Source organism: Sceloporus undulatus, chromosome 8 (genome assembly GCF_019175285.1).
Source record: "Sceloporus undulatus isolate JIND9_A2432 ecotype Alabama chromosome 8, SceUnd_v1.1, whole genome shotgun sequence".
NCBI classification, from domain to species: domain Eukaryota; kingdom Metazoa; phylum Chordata; class Lepidosauria; order Squamata; family Phrynosomatidae; genus Sceloporus; species Sceloporus undulatus.
In genome coordinates this window covers 5,056,494-5,074,483 of record NC_056529.1, presented here as the reverse complement: position 1 = coordinate 5,074,483, position 17,990 = coordinate 5,056,494, and the positions used below count along the sequence as shown (strand labels likewise).

Here is a 17,990-nt window from a genome sequence, read left to right as displayed (position 1 = left end):
CTGATTTGGTAGGGCACAGCGCAGGGGGTAAAACGTCACAAAAACACCCACAATCCACATACCACAAGACCAAGTGTAGGCAGAGTTGTTGCTGTCCTCAGGCCAACCAAGAGTAACAGTTGTGAAGGGTCCAATGTGGCGGCTGGGTTTAATGTATATCTTATTTTTTCCTTTGTCTTCCTAATGCAGAAGAAAAGTCAGTGATCAGAGCTATGGCATCCATGTGCAAGCAAGGGTCTCTTCTCATGAACAAGAGATTTTTCAAAAACTTCATCTATTTAAGAGAAATTTTCTTTGTTTGCATCTACTGACAAATCTTTGCTAGTTTTATCTTCTTGGGATGCAGTATAAGTCTCATATTACAGAAAGAAGATTTAGCCTAGAAGGCATGGAAATTCAAAGTCACTCTAAAGACTTAATGGGTAAGCAGAAATTTCAACTCATTTGTTTCGCTGGTGCAATTTTACTGTTTTGTTTTATTATTTTATTTATGATCTGATGGTAACCTTACTGAAGCATAGCTTAAACATCTTTTGCATAAATAAATACAGTAAACAAATCAAAGGTTTTAACCACTATATCATGTTTTTAAGAAAAAGAAAAGCAGCTAGCTAAATAGCTGTGAAATATTTCCAAAAGGAATTTCTCAGTATTTGTTCCCTTTTACCGCCGTCTACCCAAAACCTCTTCGATACTCACAACTCGTCTTTTTATATTTGATTTCTCTTCGTCCTCAAGAAGATCTGTTTAATGTAAAGGAAACAACTTTCAGTAGTGTAAATACAATGATGAATTGTCCTGTATAAATCACTAGTAACCATCTTCAAAACACCTTAGTTTCCCACCACTCCTTTGTATTCTCTCCTTCCCTCTGCATTTTCTTCTCTCCCCTCTCTTTCTTTTTCCTTGCTCTTTCTCTCCTTCCATTCCCATGCTGTTTTAGCCATTCCTCCTTCTCACTGGTCCCTTACCAGGCAACACTCAACTATAGATTTTTGTGGGTTTTTCGGGCTATGTGGCCATGTGCTAGAAGAGTTTATTCCTGACGTTTCACCAGCATCTGTGGCTGGCATCTGCAGAGAATGGTGAAAATCTATGGATGCCGGCCATGGAAGTCTTCGACTTCACAACACTCAACTCTCTGAAGACCTTGGGAGACTTGCAAAGGAATGCACTACACACAGCTGTCCATAGGCCCTCTTGAGAAATTAATATCACAGACCTGCTTGCAGCTACACCTCCTATATCTATGCATGCATCGACACTGTAGAAATAATGCAGTTTGACACTACTTTAACTGCCAGGGCTCCATCCTACAGAATCCTGGGATTTGTAGCTTTGTGAAGCACCGGAAGTCTTTGGCAGACAAGGCTAAAGGCCTTGTAAAAAATTACAAATCCCAGCATTCCATAAGATGGAGCTACAGCGCTCAAAGTGCATTATTTCTACAGTGTAGGTGTAACCTCAGAAAGGTTAGGGAAACCTTCCATCTAGTGACTGAACATGGTATTTCTGGCTACATGTAGATTTAAAACTACTGAAATTAGTTAAGCTGTTTTAAAATCCAAATGACACAGCCTTAGGATCCCTGTAGTGTCGATGCTGAGTTGCAAGTGTTTAGATTTCACGAACTTGGAACTATTGATGAGACTCACACTACTGTGTAATATGGCTTGTGACAGTTACTATAAAGCAAAAGTAGAAGATTGGTTTGAAGGACACATTACATCACATACTCAAACATATTCTCTTTCATTACTATAAATGGGATTTCAATCTGGAATCAATTAAAACTGAAGGGGAAGAAGAGATAAGTGGGGACACAATTGTTCTCTAGGAATCTGCTACCTTCTGCCAGAATACATGTTTCCACTATGCACCACCATGTTTTATATTCATAGATAAAACAATAACATGAAAGGCACAAGAAGTCTCTAATGCTGTCCCATTCTTGGCCAGTCGATGCATGAATGCTAAAGCTCTTTGCACTTTTCAGGACATTGAGGGCACATAGCAGCATGCATAAATTGTGGCGGAGGTTGAAGGAAAGTTGAACTAAAAATTCTTTTTGCTTTATTGACCAATCTTATTTTATGCAATTGTTGCGGAGCATTAAACAAGGACTTGTCATTACCTTCTTTATGAGAACTGTTAGATGACACTGTGACTGTTCCTACATCAAGGCTCATGTTGGAGAAGGCATTCATGGCAAGCACTTTGACCAGAAAAGTACCTATCAAGGAAACTATGCCAACCATCAATCAAGATCACAGGGTTTTTGTTGCTGTTGTTTTTAAATGGTGTGCCAAATCAAGATCACAGGGTTGGCAGATTAAGGAGGTGGAGGTTGGTAGGTTTGGGGAAGACGATCAAGCAGGAAAGGTATAGCTCTAACTAGTCAATGTATTTGTGGGCATCTGGTCCAGAATGTATATCTTGTAGTCTTCATTAACCATTAAACAGGTTCTTATGCATTTAAGTGGCACAGCAACTGCAAAAGATATGCAAAACTTTATCCCATTTAAAGGGTCAAGAAGCAGAGGGGCTGGTCCCGAATACAACAGCTCGCTCCCTTGCTTCTGGACTGTCATACAAGACTTTTAAATTCACATCCCGGACTTGTTCTTTGACTTTTATAATATCTATGCTAATTTAGGTACAACTTAAGCAAAGTACACAAAGGAAATAATAAATTGTTAGAATGAATTTCTTGTTGCCGTCGGTGTTTGCAGGGAGTTTCAAATGCTATGCAGCCTCAGATGGGAAAGGTCCACCCGTTTCCATCTCATTTCAATGAACCTGCCTAAACTATAGTGAATAGTGATTACACTTGCACTTTTATATGGGAGTACCTTCAGCCTCCAGTGGGATTCTGTAGGTTTCAGCTGCTCCTTCGGGACAGTCCCTCCAGTGCGAAAAGGTTTCATTTGATCCCGTCACTTCAAACCTCAATTTTTGGGGAGCACCATGACGAACAGAGACTTTTATTTCCAGACCTTCTCCTAACTCCACAGAGTGGGAGGTTAATTCAGCTTGAAGACCAGAGATGGGCTCGACTAAATGAACCATGAGGGTTTCTGTAACCTCCGATTCGGTGGTGTTGCTGGATGCAACAACTTCAAGGCGATGTATCCCAGGACCTATCAGCTGCTGAGATGCGCCATCCAGGGTCAGATTATAAGGAACGATTCCTGCCTTTGCATGGGACTCCATCACAGTCTTGTTGTTGCTTAGGACAGTATAAGTCACTCCAGTGCCTGTAAAGGAAAAGTTTAACAAGATATAATTCTTATAATTCTTGCACATGAATTATAAACTATACTTTATTCCCCAATCCTCATATAGGACCAGCATATGCTTTAGTGCAAAGGTGGGCAATGGTGGCAGTTCTGAGACCCAAATTTCTGCCACGGAGACGTGCCAAGAGCCACACAGATTGTGATCTGGAAGTGATGTGTTTCCATGGCTAAGAAGGATTTTCAATCCTATTCTCCAGAATCATAGTCCATGGCTCAAAGAACTCCATCAATTCAAATCCAATTAAAAAGATTGTATGTACAGCGCTGTGTAAATTTACAGCGCTTTATAAATAAAGGTTAATAATAATAATATGCAACATCATATTTTCCTGGCTTTTAACCCAATTTTCTTCCAGAGTGCTTACAGCACTTTTTCTTTCCTAAATCTGTTATCTCCTTGATCCTTAGAAGGATCCTTGATTCTTTCCTTAAAAGCTTAATAAGCTGAATTTCAACTGAAATAGATCAATTGAAGCAATGGAAAATATCAAAGTGTTAACATAAATCAGTTTCCCATTGAGTCTGTAGGTCTGCACTGTTTTCAGATTTAATAATAATAATAATAATAATAATAATAATAATAATTTATATACCACCTTTCCAACAGATCAAAGCGGTTACGGATCAAAGCGGTTCAATTCTTTTCAGGATGTTTTTAAAGTTCTTGTACAAAATGGTTATAAAAACTATTTACACCTGGTACACTATAAGTCTCTCCTATGCTCTGTGGTGGATACGTGGTTCAAACTCCCATAAAAATGTGAAAATAATAATAATAATAATAATAATAATAATAATAATAATAATAATAATGTTAATGATAATAAATCTGACCTCCATTAAGTTCCACTTGAATCCACAATGTCTCCTGATAGAGAGTCCTGCAGTGAGAGCTGTTTCCTACTTCATACTTGCTGAAACACCTGGTAATAGTCAGCGCATCCATTTTATCTTGGACAGTTAGCAGTTTTTGAGCCGTTACGTGCCATTCACTGGTTGTGCATTCCACAAAGACGGTGAATTCTCCAGGAGAGTCATAGCGATGGCTCACATTGCTCAACAAGCTTCAGAAACACAATGGGACATGTTAAAACAAATAAAACAAGCAGTATCTGCGGGGAGATTTGCAATGTGTGCAATGCTTCTGTTCAAACTACCACCAAGCCATGGCCTCTTTCAGGATACTCTGTTCCTGAAATATGTAGGTTTGCGAGGCATCAACACTCTTTGGCAGAGAAGGTTAAAGAAACTGTACAACTATAAATGCCAGGATCGCACAGGATGGTGCTATAACACTTAAAGCAGTGTCAGTTCACACTATTCTTAAAGTGTAGATGCACTCTAGGATTAGTAATTTTTGCAGTTTTCTCCCCACACTGTGAGAGAAAGCAAATACTTTTGCATAGTTTTCACCTGGTATTCACGCATTCCCAAAGAGATTCAGGAAATCATTCTCAGCAAGAAAACACATGGCTCTGTGTGTGTGTGTGTGTGTGTGTTTGGCAAGAAAATTGTGGGAGATTTGTATGAAACACACACTTTTGTATATAAAACATTGTTTCCAGGTAGCGATGTGCAAAATGTTGTGCATGTTGAAAACAGCAACATCACACGCATACCAAAAAACCAAGTGGCTTTTTGGAAACTACGGGGGAGTAACAGAAAAATGTGAGGTTTGTGCAATAATCAGACCATTTCAAGGAGAGAGGGAAAAACCTTTCCAGAAACCAACATTGTTTTCTATATAAAATGTGAGTTTTTATAACAGAAAAAAATGTTTTTTGCCCAAAACCCTATGTGAGTTTCTAGATACACTGTGTGGGGTTCGCACAAAATCTTATAATTATGGTCCAAAAAGCCACATGTGTTTCTGCAACAAATAATTTCCCAAAACACTTTGGAATGTGCAGATATAGGGTGAAAACCTGTCATTGTGTTATTCTTTCCAACCAAGTTTCCAGAGTTTCAGGAAACCTGTTTTTAGCCAAGAGACAAATAGCAGTAAATATGCTTTCTATCCCTGCCTCACTTTGCCTTATGGTAGAGCTGGCCCTGGTACAAAACAAGGTGATGCAACCTGCTGATGATGAAAGCATACTCCTAGAAACTTCATAGCACACAATGGAGTATTACCAAACTACTACTTTGTTTACAGTATCCTTGATGACTTGGATGCCGTTCTTTAAAGCAAATTGCAAAACTAGAACAAGAACCTAAGCAACCTTGTTGTCTCAACCTCAGAAATGTTTGGCTTACCTTGGTGGGTAGTATGGATCGATTGTGTTTCCGTCTCCAGTGCTAATGATACAGGAAAGGTTGCCAGAGTAAGGAGAAAGCAGCCACTTCAAGGAGATGGTGACATTTTCCAAGACAAAGCTTTCTCCTGTTACAGCCAGTCGCAAACCTGTAAAACAACACACAAAACAGTACCAGCTTCGCATGTGTGAGAGAATGTGCCTTCAAGTTGTTCGATGACTGTATCTATATAAATATTTGTAGGATATACAGTGTGTACAATAAAAATTAGATAGAGGTCAGGGCAGGTCTGCACATATTAGAGCAGGTCTAAACAGGGGTTGTATCTGCGTTCGTGGCTCCAGTGTCAATGAGGTGGTGAAACCGTTATGGGTTTTACTCTGAATTTTGACTGCTACTCTCAAAATAGAGTACTTTGGATAGCTTCCTTTGGAGTTTGGACTAAAACTTGGAGTGGATTCAAATTCAAAGTCTGGAAAATTCAAAGTCTGGGACAATCCTGAACTGATAATCCCAGTGATCTGATTTAAGAAAGACTGGGCATTTTAAAATGCTTGAGGAACATCGTTCAAATCAAGGGCAAAGGGCCCTAGTTAAGCAATTTTTGTTTTGCTAGGGAGAAGCTAGAACAGATTATTCATACATGTCACATTTTAGTACATGAAGTAAAGAAAACATCCTTTTTTTGCTGACCATGAGGGTTAGGCAGGGGTCACTGAAACCACTAGTAATGTGACGATTTAGCATTACTAAGGCAAAAGTCACACAAAATGGTTTTGAGAGACACTAGACTCTGGCAGAAAAAGCTAAAGACCTTGTAAAACTACACATCCCAAGATTCCATTTAAGAGTTACAGCACTTAAAGTGGGGTCAAACTGCATTATTTCTACTGTGTAGATGCACCCTTTATAAATTCCACAAATTTGCCCTTAGCTTGGCCCCTACAAGGGCTAGGGACCCACTTTTTAAAAAAGAACAAAATGAAAGCTTGGAACCCATACCGGATCATGCTCCAAACAAGCACTATATGGCACTCATAGGATCCAAGTTAAATCTGGCAAAACTATGAGTATGGCAACACTAATGAAAAATCCTTCCCAATATATCGCTTGATATTGTCATGGGGGTGAAAAGTGCTACGGCTTACCTTCCATGCAATGGTACTGAACAGACAGGTAGCTTCCCAAAGTAGGACAAGGGTCTCCGAAGAAAGTCCCATCAGCGGCTACTTGGCACGCTTGGAGCCCATGGCACTGCCCTGCAAGGATAGATATTAGACCGTTTCACTTTGCTATCTGAATGATTAGGGTGCAGAACGTTAAGTTTCCAAATATCTTGACATTTAAAGCTGAATAGCAGGCCATTTCATGCCACCGCCAAAGCATTAAGGATGTGATCTCTTATTGCATGATTGCTCTGAAATAGGTTCCCCGAAATGGAAGTTTTCAAACACAGGTAGGACCAGAAAAGATCCCCCTCTTCAGAAAATTAGAGAAGAAGAGAGGCACAGATCTATCATGCCTGGGCCATAGTAGCTAGAGAGAGCCCCTTCTTCCATGCTCTAACTGTCATTGCTATAACTTCTAAGGGAGAGAAAAGTTTATGTTAGATAAAATGTATAACACCTCAAGGTGCCACAAGACCCTTTGTTGCTTTGTCTGCTACATACTAGCATGGCTACTTTGCCCCCGTAAAACTCTTACCTGCAACCTCATCCTTTACACTGACCCAACTACATTCTTCCTCGACATCAAACTCCAGGCCAGTCTCTGTTACACAATAGTGAGGGGTTTTTCGGCCGAAGAAGCTGTCTCCGATTTGGATTACTTCTCCAGATCCACACTGCACCGTGGCGTTGAAATTGTCACAGGCAATGCTCTGGTTAGATTCTAAATAATAAAGAATAATGCGTGTTATGTCATGGAGGAGTGCAATATCCCACCAAAATATCTTTTTTTAGATTCATTTTCTATTAGTTGAGAATACAAACAGCCTAATTTATAATCAAAATTAAACACAACCAAAGATAAAGAAGCAGAAAGAAGAAAAAGAGAAGAAGAAATAATTTAAGGGGGGGGAGAGAAAACTATAACTATCTTCCATTGTATCAGTAGATAATAATAATAATAATAATAATAATAATAATAATAATAATAATACAAGGAGGAGATATATATATACAGATAGATGGGTGTGGGCTTAGGGTCTCTCACCAAACTCGCAAATGAAGTCAAACTCCTGGCTGCAGTTCTCTGTTATGCCCCATTCATAGCCAGAGTTCTTCAGGATATAGCCACAGGAAGATGTGAGGACTGAAGGTGGGTCTTGGTGCCAGTTGCTGTAAGTGATATTTGAGGTATCCAACCAAATCATGGACCCTGAAAGAAATTTGCACTGTGAGCACATACACGCCAACAAATGCTTATTCTGGTATCCCACTAAGATCTCCTTAGGAAGGGCAACTCTACCATTTGGAAGACTGAAGCAGTTGCTTCAGGGAGTGGATGCTGGGAGATGATAGCAAAATGCTGGAGAAGAGACCTGTGTGCCAAACAGCTAGCCTTGTGCCTCCAGCTAGTTTGCTACTTTCCAGATGTGGCAGAAGATGCCACCCCATCCCTGGTGTAGATTCAGCATTGAACAACCCTTTCACCTTTCCTACATGCTATGGAACTGTTCCAAAGTAAGATCATCAATGCATATTGTAGTGTACTTTGGTAAAGTTGACTAATGAACACCATAACTCTTTCATGCATTCAACCCTGATGTCTACGCACTTCGTTCTGGCCATCTCCTACATTTGCCTGCAGTGTTAGAAAGTGGACCTTTCCAGTGATGTAGACTTGAGTCAATTGACTCAGACTCAAGTCACTACAGTCAACTTAGACTTGACCCGGCAATAAATGATGCACAGACTTGATTCAACTTGTGACTTGAAATTTAAACAACCATTATTTTTCTTACCTTCAGTAGTTTCATTGGCAGAAGAGCTGTAGGTTATTCCAATCCACCATTCTTTGTCTTCGGAGATGTGCTCCTGTAAGAACATCTGGGTTTCCTCATTCTCAATGAAGACCAGGTGTCCCCCTCCTCTCTCACACCAGCTTTGAGCACTTGGGAAAGTGCGCTGGAGCCTGACAAACTCATAGCAGGACCAATTGAAAGCTACTTGATACTTGGAACAAGGTATCCCTTCCGAAAAGGATATAGCCTCAGTAACCAAACCGGGCACAAGAAATGCAAGAATGATGATGAGACACTGCATGCTCATTTTGACGGCTCATCAAGTCTCGCAGAGAGACTGATGCAGACCACCACCAAATCGGGACTCTTTCTGAGCCCTTTCTGCAGCGATATGAGAGCTGTCTTGTTACCTCTTCCACCTAAAGCCAGTGATAGCCTGCAAATACATTGCTTGCAATAAACAATGGTTATTGCATCTGTGAATGTGCAGGAAAATGTCATGAAGCTAAAGATGCACCAGCGGATATGAGAAAGCCTATTGTGCACCTGCCCAGCAACAAATCAAGATGATGTCCACAGCGGGATGTAATTTGTAGCCTTTCATGCGAACCTTTTGATATCTACATTGGTTGGCCATGTGGCAGCCGGAGATAAAAGAGCCGGTGAAAGAAGCCATTGTAAATGTTGTGGCCAGGCATTCAGATGCAAAATAAGCATTGAGAAACTCAGACTGCTGGGTCACCATAACAATCACCCAGAACATCATCATCCACAGTGAAGCAATAGGATGGTACATTGGTGGATAGGATAGCATCCTTCAACACACCAGAAGGCAATGGGTTAATTTAGCACACTTATCTGTCCTCCAACACCAGCCAGCAACTAAGACTGAGAATGGAAATCTTGAAGTTGTGCATCCACCATTAGCTTCTAGCCAGACTCAGCAGCTGCAGACATTGTGTGGTTACAACTTTCCCCACTAAGTTGAGACATCCTGTGTAATTCAGTAATTCCTTACTTTGCATCTGTACATATAAATTCACATATGCAATTTTATGCATAGCAAGATCCTCCTTTGTCTTCTTTTGGAGTGATATGTGTGTGGTTCCCCTAGCAATAAATGACCCTGAAAGGTCATTCAGACAAACCCAAATTTCTCATAGCAACACAAAAATCTGTGTCGCCCCTTGGCTCAGGGAATACAGACCTCGGTGAAAGGACTGTCTCATGCCTTCCCCTTCCAGCAAGCCAGCTCAAGAGGGCATTAGAGGACGAAGGCACTTTAAGGTAAAGCATTATATTATAAGTCACATCTCAGTACACAGGCAGGCTTTGTTTAGATTGTGAACTCTGGATAGGATGTGTGTGGTTTTTCTTTCTTTCTCTTATTACACTCCTTTATCCCAAAGTGTGGTAGAAGGCACACTTTGCGTGCATAAATTATGCTGGTAGTTACCAGTGTCGCACGTAGCAAAAATAGGAAAAGATCCCTATCTGAGACTTTGGCAAGCTGCTGCCAGTCAAGGAAAACAATATTGCACAGTCTGATTCAGTACTATATATGATATTTCAAGCCTGTAATCTCCTGGATGCCAAAATGATCAAATTGAGGCTGTCGTACTTTGGCCACATCATGAGAAGACTCACTAGAAAAGACAATAACGCTAAGAAAGATAGAAGGCAGTGGAAAGAGAGGAAGGCCACATGTCAGATAGCTAGATTCAATTAGGTTAAGGGCCTGAATCTACAAGACCTGAGTAGAGTAGTGGAAGACAATCAGTTTTGGGAGATGTCTCATACACGGGGTCACCATGAATTGGGGTCGATTTGAGGGTACTAACAACAACAACAAAGCAACAACTATCCTTTTGCAAACCTATGCCCACCCAAATGTTCTCTATGTTCTCTACCTTCAGATTTTGGTGCAAAATTGCATCTAGCAAAGAGATTTGCTTGATTCCTTTGAGCCTCTTTCACAATATACATTCCTCCACATTGTATAAGCTTAGTCAGCTGCTTGTGCTAGTCCCGTCACAAGGCTATAGAGGTCTTGTGTGACCAATTTATCTTAATTGGCAATGACTGATATTAATCCTTCCACTGATAAGCTATCTTGACTGGGTACAAAAATCAACCTGGGATTCAAGTTTTCACACTCGGAGCAAGCCAAGGTTCATGGGACTGAAGCTCATTGCAAGGTGTTTTTAGGACAACAAATGCTCTGTCTCTTCTGTGGGAAAGGAACAAGGACAGGTGCGCATGATCCCCCCAGAATATGGATGCTACAATTGTGTGAGACCAGGCTTTGGATCTGTAAATAGGGCTGAGCATGAACATGCTCAAAGCCCTTCTGCTGGTGTCTGATGGTGCATAGACACCAGCAGAAGGGCATTGAACATGTTCATGCTCAGCCCTATTTAAACCCTATTTCGAGCCCAGGCCAGCATATTGTGTCGGTCTGTATTGGCCCTAAATTGTAATTGCCTTTGGCCATATACAGTAAAGATTAATTGTTGAATGACTGACTTGCATTTGTCTGAAATTCTAATGAAAACCTATATATGGAGCATTGTGCACAGACTGGGATGAGCCTCGCTACAAGACAAGGATCCTCACTGAACAAGCTCCAGATTCACGTTGAGCTATTAAAAACACTTTTATTGCAATGAGAGATCATGTTCCCCAAGGCAATATCTAGCAAAGACGATGACTAGATCATGCATCTCTTGGCACAACGCGATAGCCATCAATCAATATAATTTTAGTGCAAGATGTTCTCCGCTCCAAACTGATCTGTTTGCTGTTATATTATCTGGCATCTAAGATACAGCCTGGGCAAAGTAATTTCTGTGCCAGGTTGTTAATGCTACCATTTACAGGCCCTGCTTTTACCACCGAGCGATTGTGACATATTGATAAGTGTACTTCAGTCTTTAATGTAGAAAAAAACATAATGAGTTCAAAGGTAATTGGGTAGTTGCAGTCTTACAGTTTATTATATTTGGAGTTGAAATAAACAACTGACATCTGCATCAAAATGTTGTGAGGGAAATACTCATTCTGGGTTCCAGCGTAGATGCTTTGTCTTTCTAATATCACCCTAATTAAAATAATATCTCTTAATATCAGGAAGGTCTCCCTAACATTTAAGTGGAATCTTTTTTGCTGTAGTTTTAATCCACTGCACTAGGTCTCTAATCTCTGGAGCAGCAAAAAACAAACTTGTTCCATCCTCAATATGACATCCTTTCAGATATTTAAACATGACTATCGTGTCACCTCTTAGCTTTCTCTTTTCCAGGTGAAACATACCCAGATCCCTAAGCCACTCCATAAAGGACATGGTTTCCAGACCTTGCACCATTTTTGGCTACCCACTCCATCTCATCAAGTTCCTTTTTGAATTGCTTTGCCCAAAACTGGACACAGTATTCCAGGTGAGGTATGACCAAAGCAGAATAGAGTGGCACTATGACTTCCCTCGATCTAAATATTAAACTCCTATTTATGCAGCCTAGAATTGCATTGGCTTTTTTAGCTGCTGCATCACACTCTTGGCTCATCTTTAGCCTGAGGTCTACTAAGACGCCTAGATCCTTTTCTTATGTACTGTTATACTGGGGCTCATGCACTGGGCAAGTGAAAAAAGACTTTGTATAACACTTCACTGTCAGAGACTTTCTTAATTGAGATGTGTCTGTAGTTCACAGCCAACATGACTACTAGCCATTGACAGTTACATTTTGCATGAATTTGTCCATCCCCTTTTAAATCGATCCAAGCTGGCAACCACCAGCATGTCTCCACTTATTACATGCACCTAGAAACCACCCCCCCTCCCTTGCTTTCCGTTGTCATAGCATGGCAACTGTGATGCTTGCTATGACTCTGTATTGTGATGCGCTTATGGTTCTGACTACAGTTGCATTTCATCAGTTCAGCTCTTGCTGGGAGAAGAGTAGGAAAGCAGAGCCTGCTTCCCCAATGAGTTTAAGATGGGAAAGGGAAGAGTAAAGGATAGGGTTTAGAGACAGCATGGTGTAATGGTTTGAGCATCGCACTGCATCCCTGGAGACCAGGATTCAAAGCCCTGCTTGGCTATGGGGCCCAATGGAGTGATCCTAGGGAGGTCCCAAAACTCAGAGTAAGGCAAAGGACTTAGTTTTATTCCTCGTGCGTTTGGAGAAAAGACCTGGGGTAGGACAACAAAGGTAGATGTAGGTTAAAATCATTTGGATGAGGAAAGTAAAGTATTTTGTCTTCTGTTACCAAGGAAGATATTCAAGTCAGTATCTCTTAGTGCTAAATGAATGAGATGTCATTGGATCATGATTTGTTTGGGTTTCGCTGCCAGTTAGAATCCATAATATCCAAAGCCCACAAAGCAGTGATACCTTTATTGTCGCAATTGAAATGCACAGAATACCTGTTTTGAAGTCTGACTGGCTTCTTCTTCAGGAAGGATGCTAAGAATCAGACAGGAGGAAAATATATATGATAATATTAGTGGAGATATGGCTATTCCCAGTTCAGATGGTATTGAAAGGAAATTCATGAGGGTAGATATCCCTCTTCTTCAGGACATACAAACATTAAGTTTCATTAGTAAGACAAAATGATAATCCATTTTTCCTTACCTGATGCAATATATCCAGGTATCCTCTTCTTTTTCTCCCCTCCTAACACTTTTACATTCACTTTTTGCCATAAGTCGAAAATGGCTTGAAGGCACCTCTTTGTTTCAGTATTTTCTCCAAACACATGAGAAATAAAATTAACATTATAATGGCACGGCTTCTAAAAATGAAAGAGGCAAAAATGCCTTTGTCAGAAACCTAGAAATGCCAGACCTGAGATTGTATTATTACGCGTGTTGCTTAAATTGGATAGAAAATTGGATAGACCTAAATGATTAACAGATGTTAGATCTGGAAGGTTTTAATCTGAGATATGGCTGGCATGCCTTCCTCTGGTTTGGAAAGGTGGAATTCAATGCAGAATTCAAAGACCATATAGTAAGGAGAGCCCTATGGAAGGTATGGAATATATGTAAAGGGAAAAGATATAGACAAATGCCAGATTGGATATCACTCCAAGAGGCGCCGATGAAAAAGGGGGAAAAAGAAGGAAAAGAATGGCTAAGATATAGAGATATACTAAAGATAGAAAAGGGAAAGACAAGGATCAGAACAAAGGAAGAATTAATAGCAGAAGGGCACAACATCCATTGGTTTTTCTATTTTCAATTACATGAGAGATATAAAAAAGACATTAAACAATATGGCACAGCACAAAACAAGACGGAATTAGATCTGATCCTAATGGATAGGAAAGGGAAAACCAATTCAAAATCCTATCATTGGTATATAATATATCTTGACAAGGCCTGCAATAATGATGGAAGAAAGAGACTGTGAGATTGCCACCTTCAGCTCGACACATGAAACAGGTATAGTTTAAAAGTATAGATACGTTGCACCCCGAAAAGGAAATTAAACTGTCACCAGAGGTTTTGTAAGCATAGGATTTAAGAGATAAGATTCTGCACACTCTTAGTAATGACTCAAAAGAGGAGCCACATAGTGAGATAAAGGCATGTATTTCTTGATTCGGGGGAATATTTAAGATTGTAGCTGATAAGAATAGTAATGATACAGTATAGAAACAGAGGAAGGGGGGGAGAGAAAAAGTATGAATATCAATCTAAAATGTTGAAACAAGAAGAGATTGTGCATTTTTTAAAATTTGTAAATATTTCAATAAAGATTAAACATTTAATATTAAAAATAAATAAAAATAATTTTAAGAAAAGAAACCTAGAAATACTTTCTGAGTAGTTACAACTATAGATTTAGTGCCTGATATTTAATGGTTTTGGTGGTATAAGTATCTCTGAGAGTTGCTTCAGGTAGGAAGGTGGCAAGGTCAATAAATTACAATGCTAGCCTGAAAGGATAGGGCAGAATGAACATCGTCACAGGTTGGCATTGTTGTGATGTTTACGAGGATAACAACAAGCAAGTAGAACTGATACAGACAAATATGACCAGCAATATGATTGGCAATGCATTTTTTCCAGCCTTGACCAGATGCACCTGGAAAACACAGGTAAGGAACCCAGGCCAAGTGACTTTAAAAGTTTGGAATGAATCAGGTAATGTATTTTATCTATGCAGTTCTTGATAGACCCTGATTCTCAAGAAAGAGAGGTAGGTATTTTTTATCTTGTTTTATTTTACTTTACAGCGCTCTTTTTTCCAACTTTGACCAAATGCACCTGGAAAACACAGGTAAGGAACCAAGTCAAGGGACTTTAAAAGTTTGGAATGAATCAGGTAATGTATTTTATCTATGCAGTTCTTGATAGACCCTGATTCTCAAGAAAGAGAGGTAGGTATTTTTATGTGATTTTATTTTGACATTGCATTTTATTCCAGCTTTGTCCAAATGCACCTGGAAATCACAGGTAAGGAACCCAAGACAGTTGACTTGAAAAGTTTCCTAAATGCTAATTTTTCTAAATGTTTAAAAGTACTGCACCATTTTTAGCTGAAACTGTTACCATGTAATTAATTCAATTTCTTCCCGAAAGGAAAAAGCTGCTGTTTTTCTCTGTTTTACCTTCAGCTTATTTTCACGTTATTTCAGGTTTGCAGGAATGTCGTGTGATAGACTTCACGCATTTGTGGGTGCTTTTTTTTAATTCCTTAAATCTAGTTTAAATCTCTTTTCTGAACAGGATCTCGCTCGAGTGATAAGGTCCAATGGCTGCTACCTGTCTTGAAACCTCCCAACTCTTGCAGATGATCAAGATTAAGCATTTCAGTAACTGAATTCTTTTGCATTTCTTTTTCTAGGCCAGACTGCTGTCGCCACCCAAAACCTTTGAAGGAGAAGGCGAGAGCATCAGTAGCTAGTGAACCGCTTGCGTATGGCTCTTTCTGACATGCCCAGGGTTGCACTGACCGCCACTTTTGGGGTCGGGAAGGAATTTTCCTCCAGGACAAATTGGCCAGAGATCCTGGAGGTTTTTCGCCTTCCTCTGGGCATCCAGCAGGAGTCACAGATTTAGGGCCTTTGTGTTTATTTTTTAAAGAATAAATGAATAATTTTAACAAGAATTTTCTTAGTCATGGTCTCATTTCCTATGTTTTATTCACAAATTTGCAAAAGTTAAAGCAGACTCTTGGGATCCTACTCTACGAAATGGATTTTCCCTTGCACTTCTCTGCCTCCTTACTCCCATTCTAGAGAGCTGCCATTTTGCCCCCATTAACCCAAACTACCCTTTTCCAACCCGGGTTATACCAGAAGCCTTGGATGGTCATTCAATATGACCACTACCTGGAGTGATGGGAGTTGTAGTCCAATTTACCTCAAGGTGCCCAGGTTGAGAAAGGCTGCCCTTTGATTTGCAATGAGGCTCTAAACTGTAACTAGAAATGTTGTCTTCCCATTTGAGGCTCAGACATACCACTGAAACACAGCAAAGCATTTGATAATAAAGTCCCCCATGATATTTTGATTAGCAAACTGATTAGATGTGGACTAAATAGAAACACCATCCTCTGAGGCTGAGAGACTGTGACTTGCCCAGGGTCACCCAGTGGGTTTACATGGCCAAGCCGGAATTCGAACCCTGGTCTCCAGAGCTGTAGTCCAACATTCAAACCACTACATCAAGAGGCATTAATCACTTCCCTTACCCATTTGGCCAATACTATTCCGGCCTGTTATCTAGGGGCCCATTCCCACTTGCACTTTAAAGCGATTTCCGATTCGGCTTTGCTCCGTGTTGGAAATCGATTCCAAAAGGTCACTTGCTCCCATTATGACACCAGATCTTTTCCTTACCCCAATGTAATTGCTTTTTTGGGGCATGGTTGTCATTCCCACTAGTAGCACCACTTCAAAATACCCCACCAACCATCTGTAACATAAGCGACAGCCTGGGTAGCCTGGCATGGGAATTTGGGGGTGGGGGGGCAAGGTTTCTTCAGAGGAGGTTTGCCCTTCTCTTCCCTGGAGGCTGAGAGAGTGTGACCCACCCAAGCTCACCCAGTGGGGAACGAGGAGGGTGAAGGCTTGGAAATGGGGAGGACGCCAGGGATGGCGCAGGCAGGCCAGGAACAGAGGATGCCAGAGATTTAGGAGGCAGGCCAGGAACGGACGACAACGAGGACGGAGGAGGCAGGCCAGGGACGGAGGACACCGGGGACGGAAGATGTTTCTGAAAACGATCCCGCTTTTGATATTCCCAGAATTTAGATCCAGTTTCTGCACAGGATTTGGGCACTTAGCCTCCCGTGTGTGATAAACCCCTATGTCAGAGCAAATCTGAGCGATCTTATGGTGGACAAAATTCTTGGCAGTGAGCTGTTGAGTGGCTCACCTTCTCCTCTGGACCAGATCCCAAAAGATGCCTGAAACCACTCAGCTGAACCGTTCTGTGCAGCTGCAATAGCTTTAGCCACACAAGGTTAACAACATTAACAATAACAACAACAACAAGCAGGAAATAAATAATAAATGGAATATACACACCAAACATGGCTTGTTTGTAGGCATTGCTTGTTACCTGGTTGCATGCCAAACAACAGTGGCTGAAAATCCCTTATCTACACAACCATTGAAGGTACAGGAGCCCTCTCCAATTTTCATTCCAACAGCCTTAAAACACAAACAAGCAAAGATATTAGATGTGGTGTGAGTAGGCCAGGGGCAAAAGGCGCTTTTATACCTATAGTATAGCCCATGGCAAACAATTTCGTTCCAGTTAGCCATCCAGAGTGCTAGAACTTTCCAGTACTTGGCCTACCTATATTTCAGAACAAAACCTTTCCAAATTATGAACACAATTATTTATTCTCTGAAGATGCCAGCCACAGATGCTGGCGAAACGTCAGGAATAAGCTCTTCTAGAACATGGCCAGATAGCCCCCAAACCCACAAAAAACCATGGATGCCGGCCATGAAAACCTTTGACTTCAAATAATAGCACCCTTCGCCTAAGTCCAGGTGCATCTCATTCTCCAAAGCCAGCCGAGTTATTTCGGCACAGAAAAGGCCATAAGCGCTATTCTCCATCTCTGGCGGCGAAAATACAATTGAAACGACAATTTCCTGCCTTTTCTGTCACACCCAGAATCCCCTGTCTAAGATGGCTGCCTTGTTCGGCCAAATGGTAAGGCAGGCCCTGCTGCTCTGTTTACCCCCCAAAGTCAACATCAGGCAATTCAGTATTAATAAATAACCTAAACAGCCGGTATCACTGTTACTATTTTGTTTGATAAGGCTAGGAAGCAGCCTTGATCTTTATAAATACAGATACAGGAGGCAAGGTACAAGATATAGGAGGAATAGCTACTGAAATAATTCCCTCTTCCACACCATCATTAAAGGTATAGGAGCCCTCTCCAGTTTTCATTCTGGCAACCCCAGCTGCAGTGGATGCTGGGCTGTGAAATTCA

The 17,990-nt window shown here is 40.8% G+C and overlaps 1 protein-coding gene across 2 annotated transcripts in view; it reads right to left on the bottom strand.

The window, feature by feature from the left end:
• Positions 1–10,661, bottom strand: part of PKD1L2 (polycystin 1 like 2) — a 40,416-nt gene extending 29,755 nt beyond the window's left edge. For both annotated transcript variants that reach the window (XM_042438454.1, XM_042438455.1), the window contains exons 1-10: positions 8,521–10,661; positions 7,770–7,934; positions 7,260–7,445; positions 6,704–6,814; positions 5,556–5,703; positions 4,134–4,363; positions 2,853–3,257; positions 2,135–2,233; positions 700–743; positions 63–180 (exon numbers count right to left, since the gene is read on the bottom strand). In XM_042438454.1, the coding sequence (XP_042294388.1) occupies positions 63–180; positions 700–743; positions 2,135–2,233; positions 2,853–3,257; positions 4,134–4,363; positions 5,556–5,703; positions 6,704–6,814; positions 7,260–7,445; positions 7,770–7,934; positions 8,521–8,827 (1,813 nt within the window). In that variant the 5' untranslated portion in view covers positions 8,828–10,661. The remainder of the gene's footprint in view (positions 1–62; positions 181–699; positions 744–2,134; positions 2,234–2,852; positions 3,258–4,133; positions 4,364–5,555; positions 5,704–6,703; positions 6,815–7,259; positions 7,446–7,769; positions 7,935–8,520) is intronic.
• Positions 10,662–17,990: the final 7,329 nt, after the last annotated feature.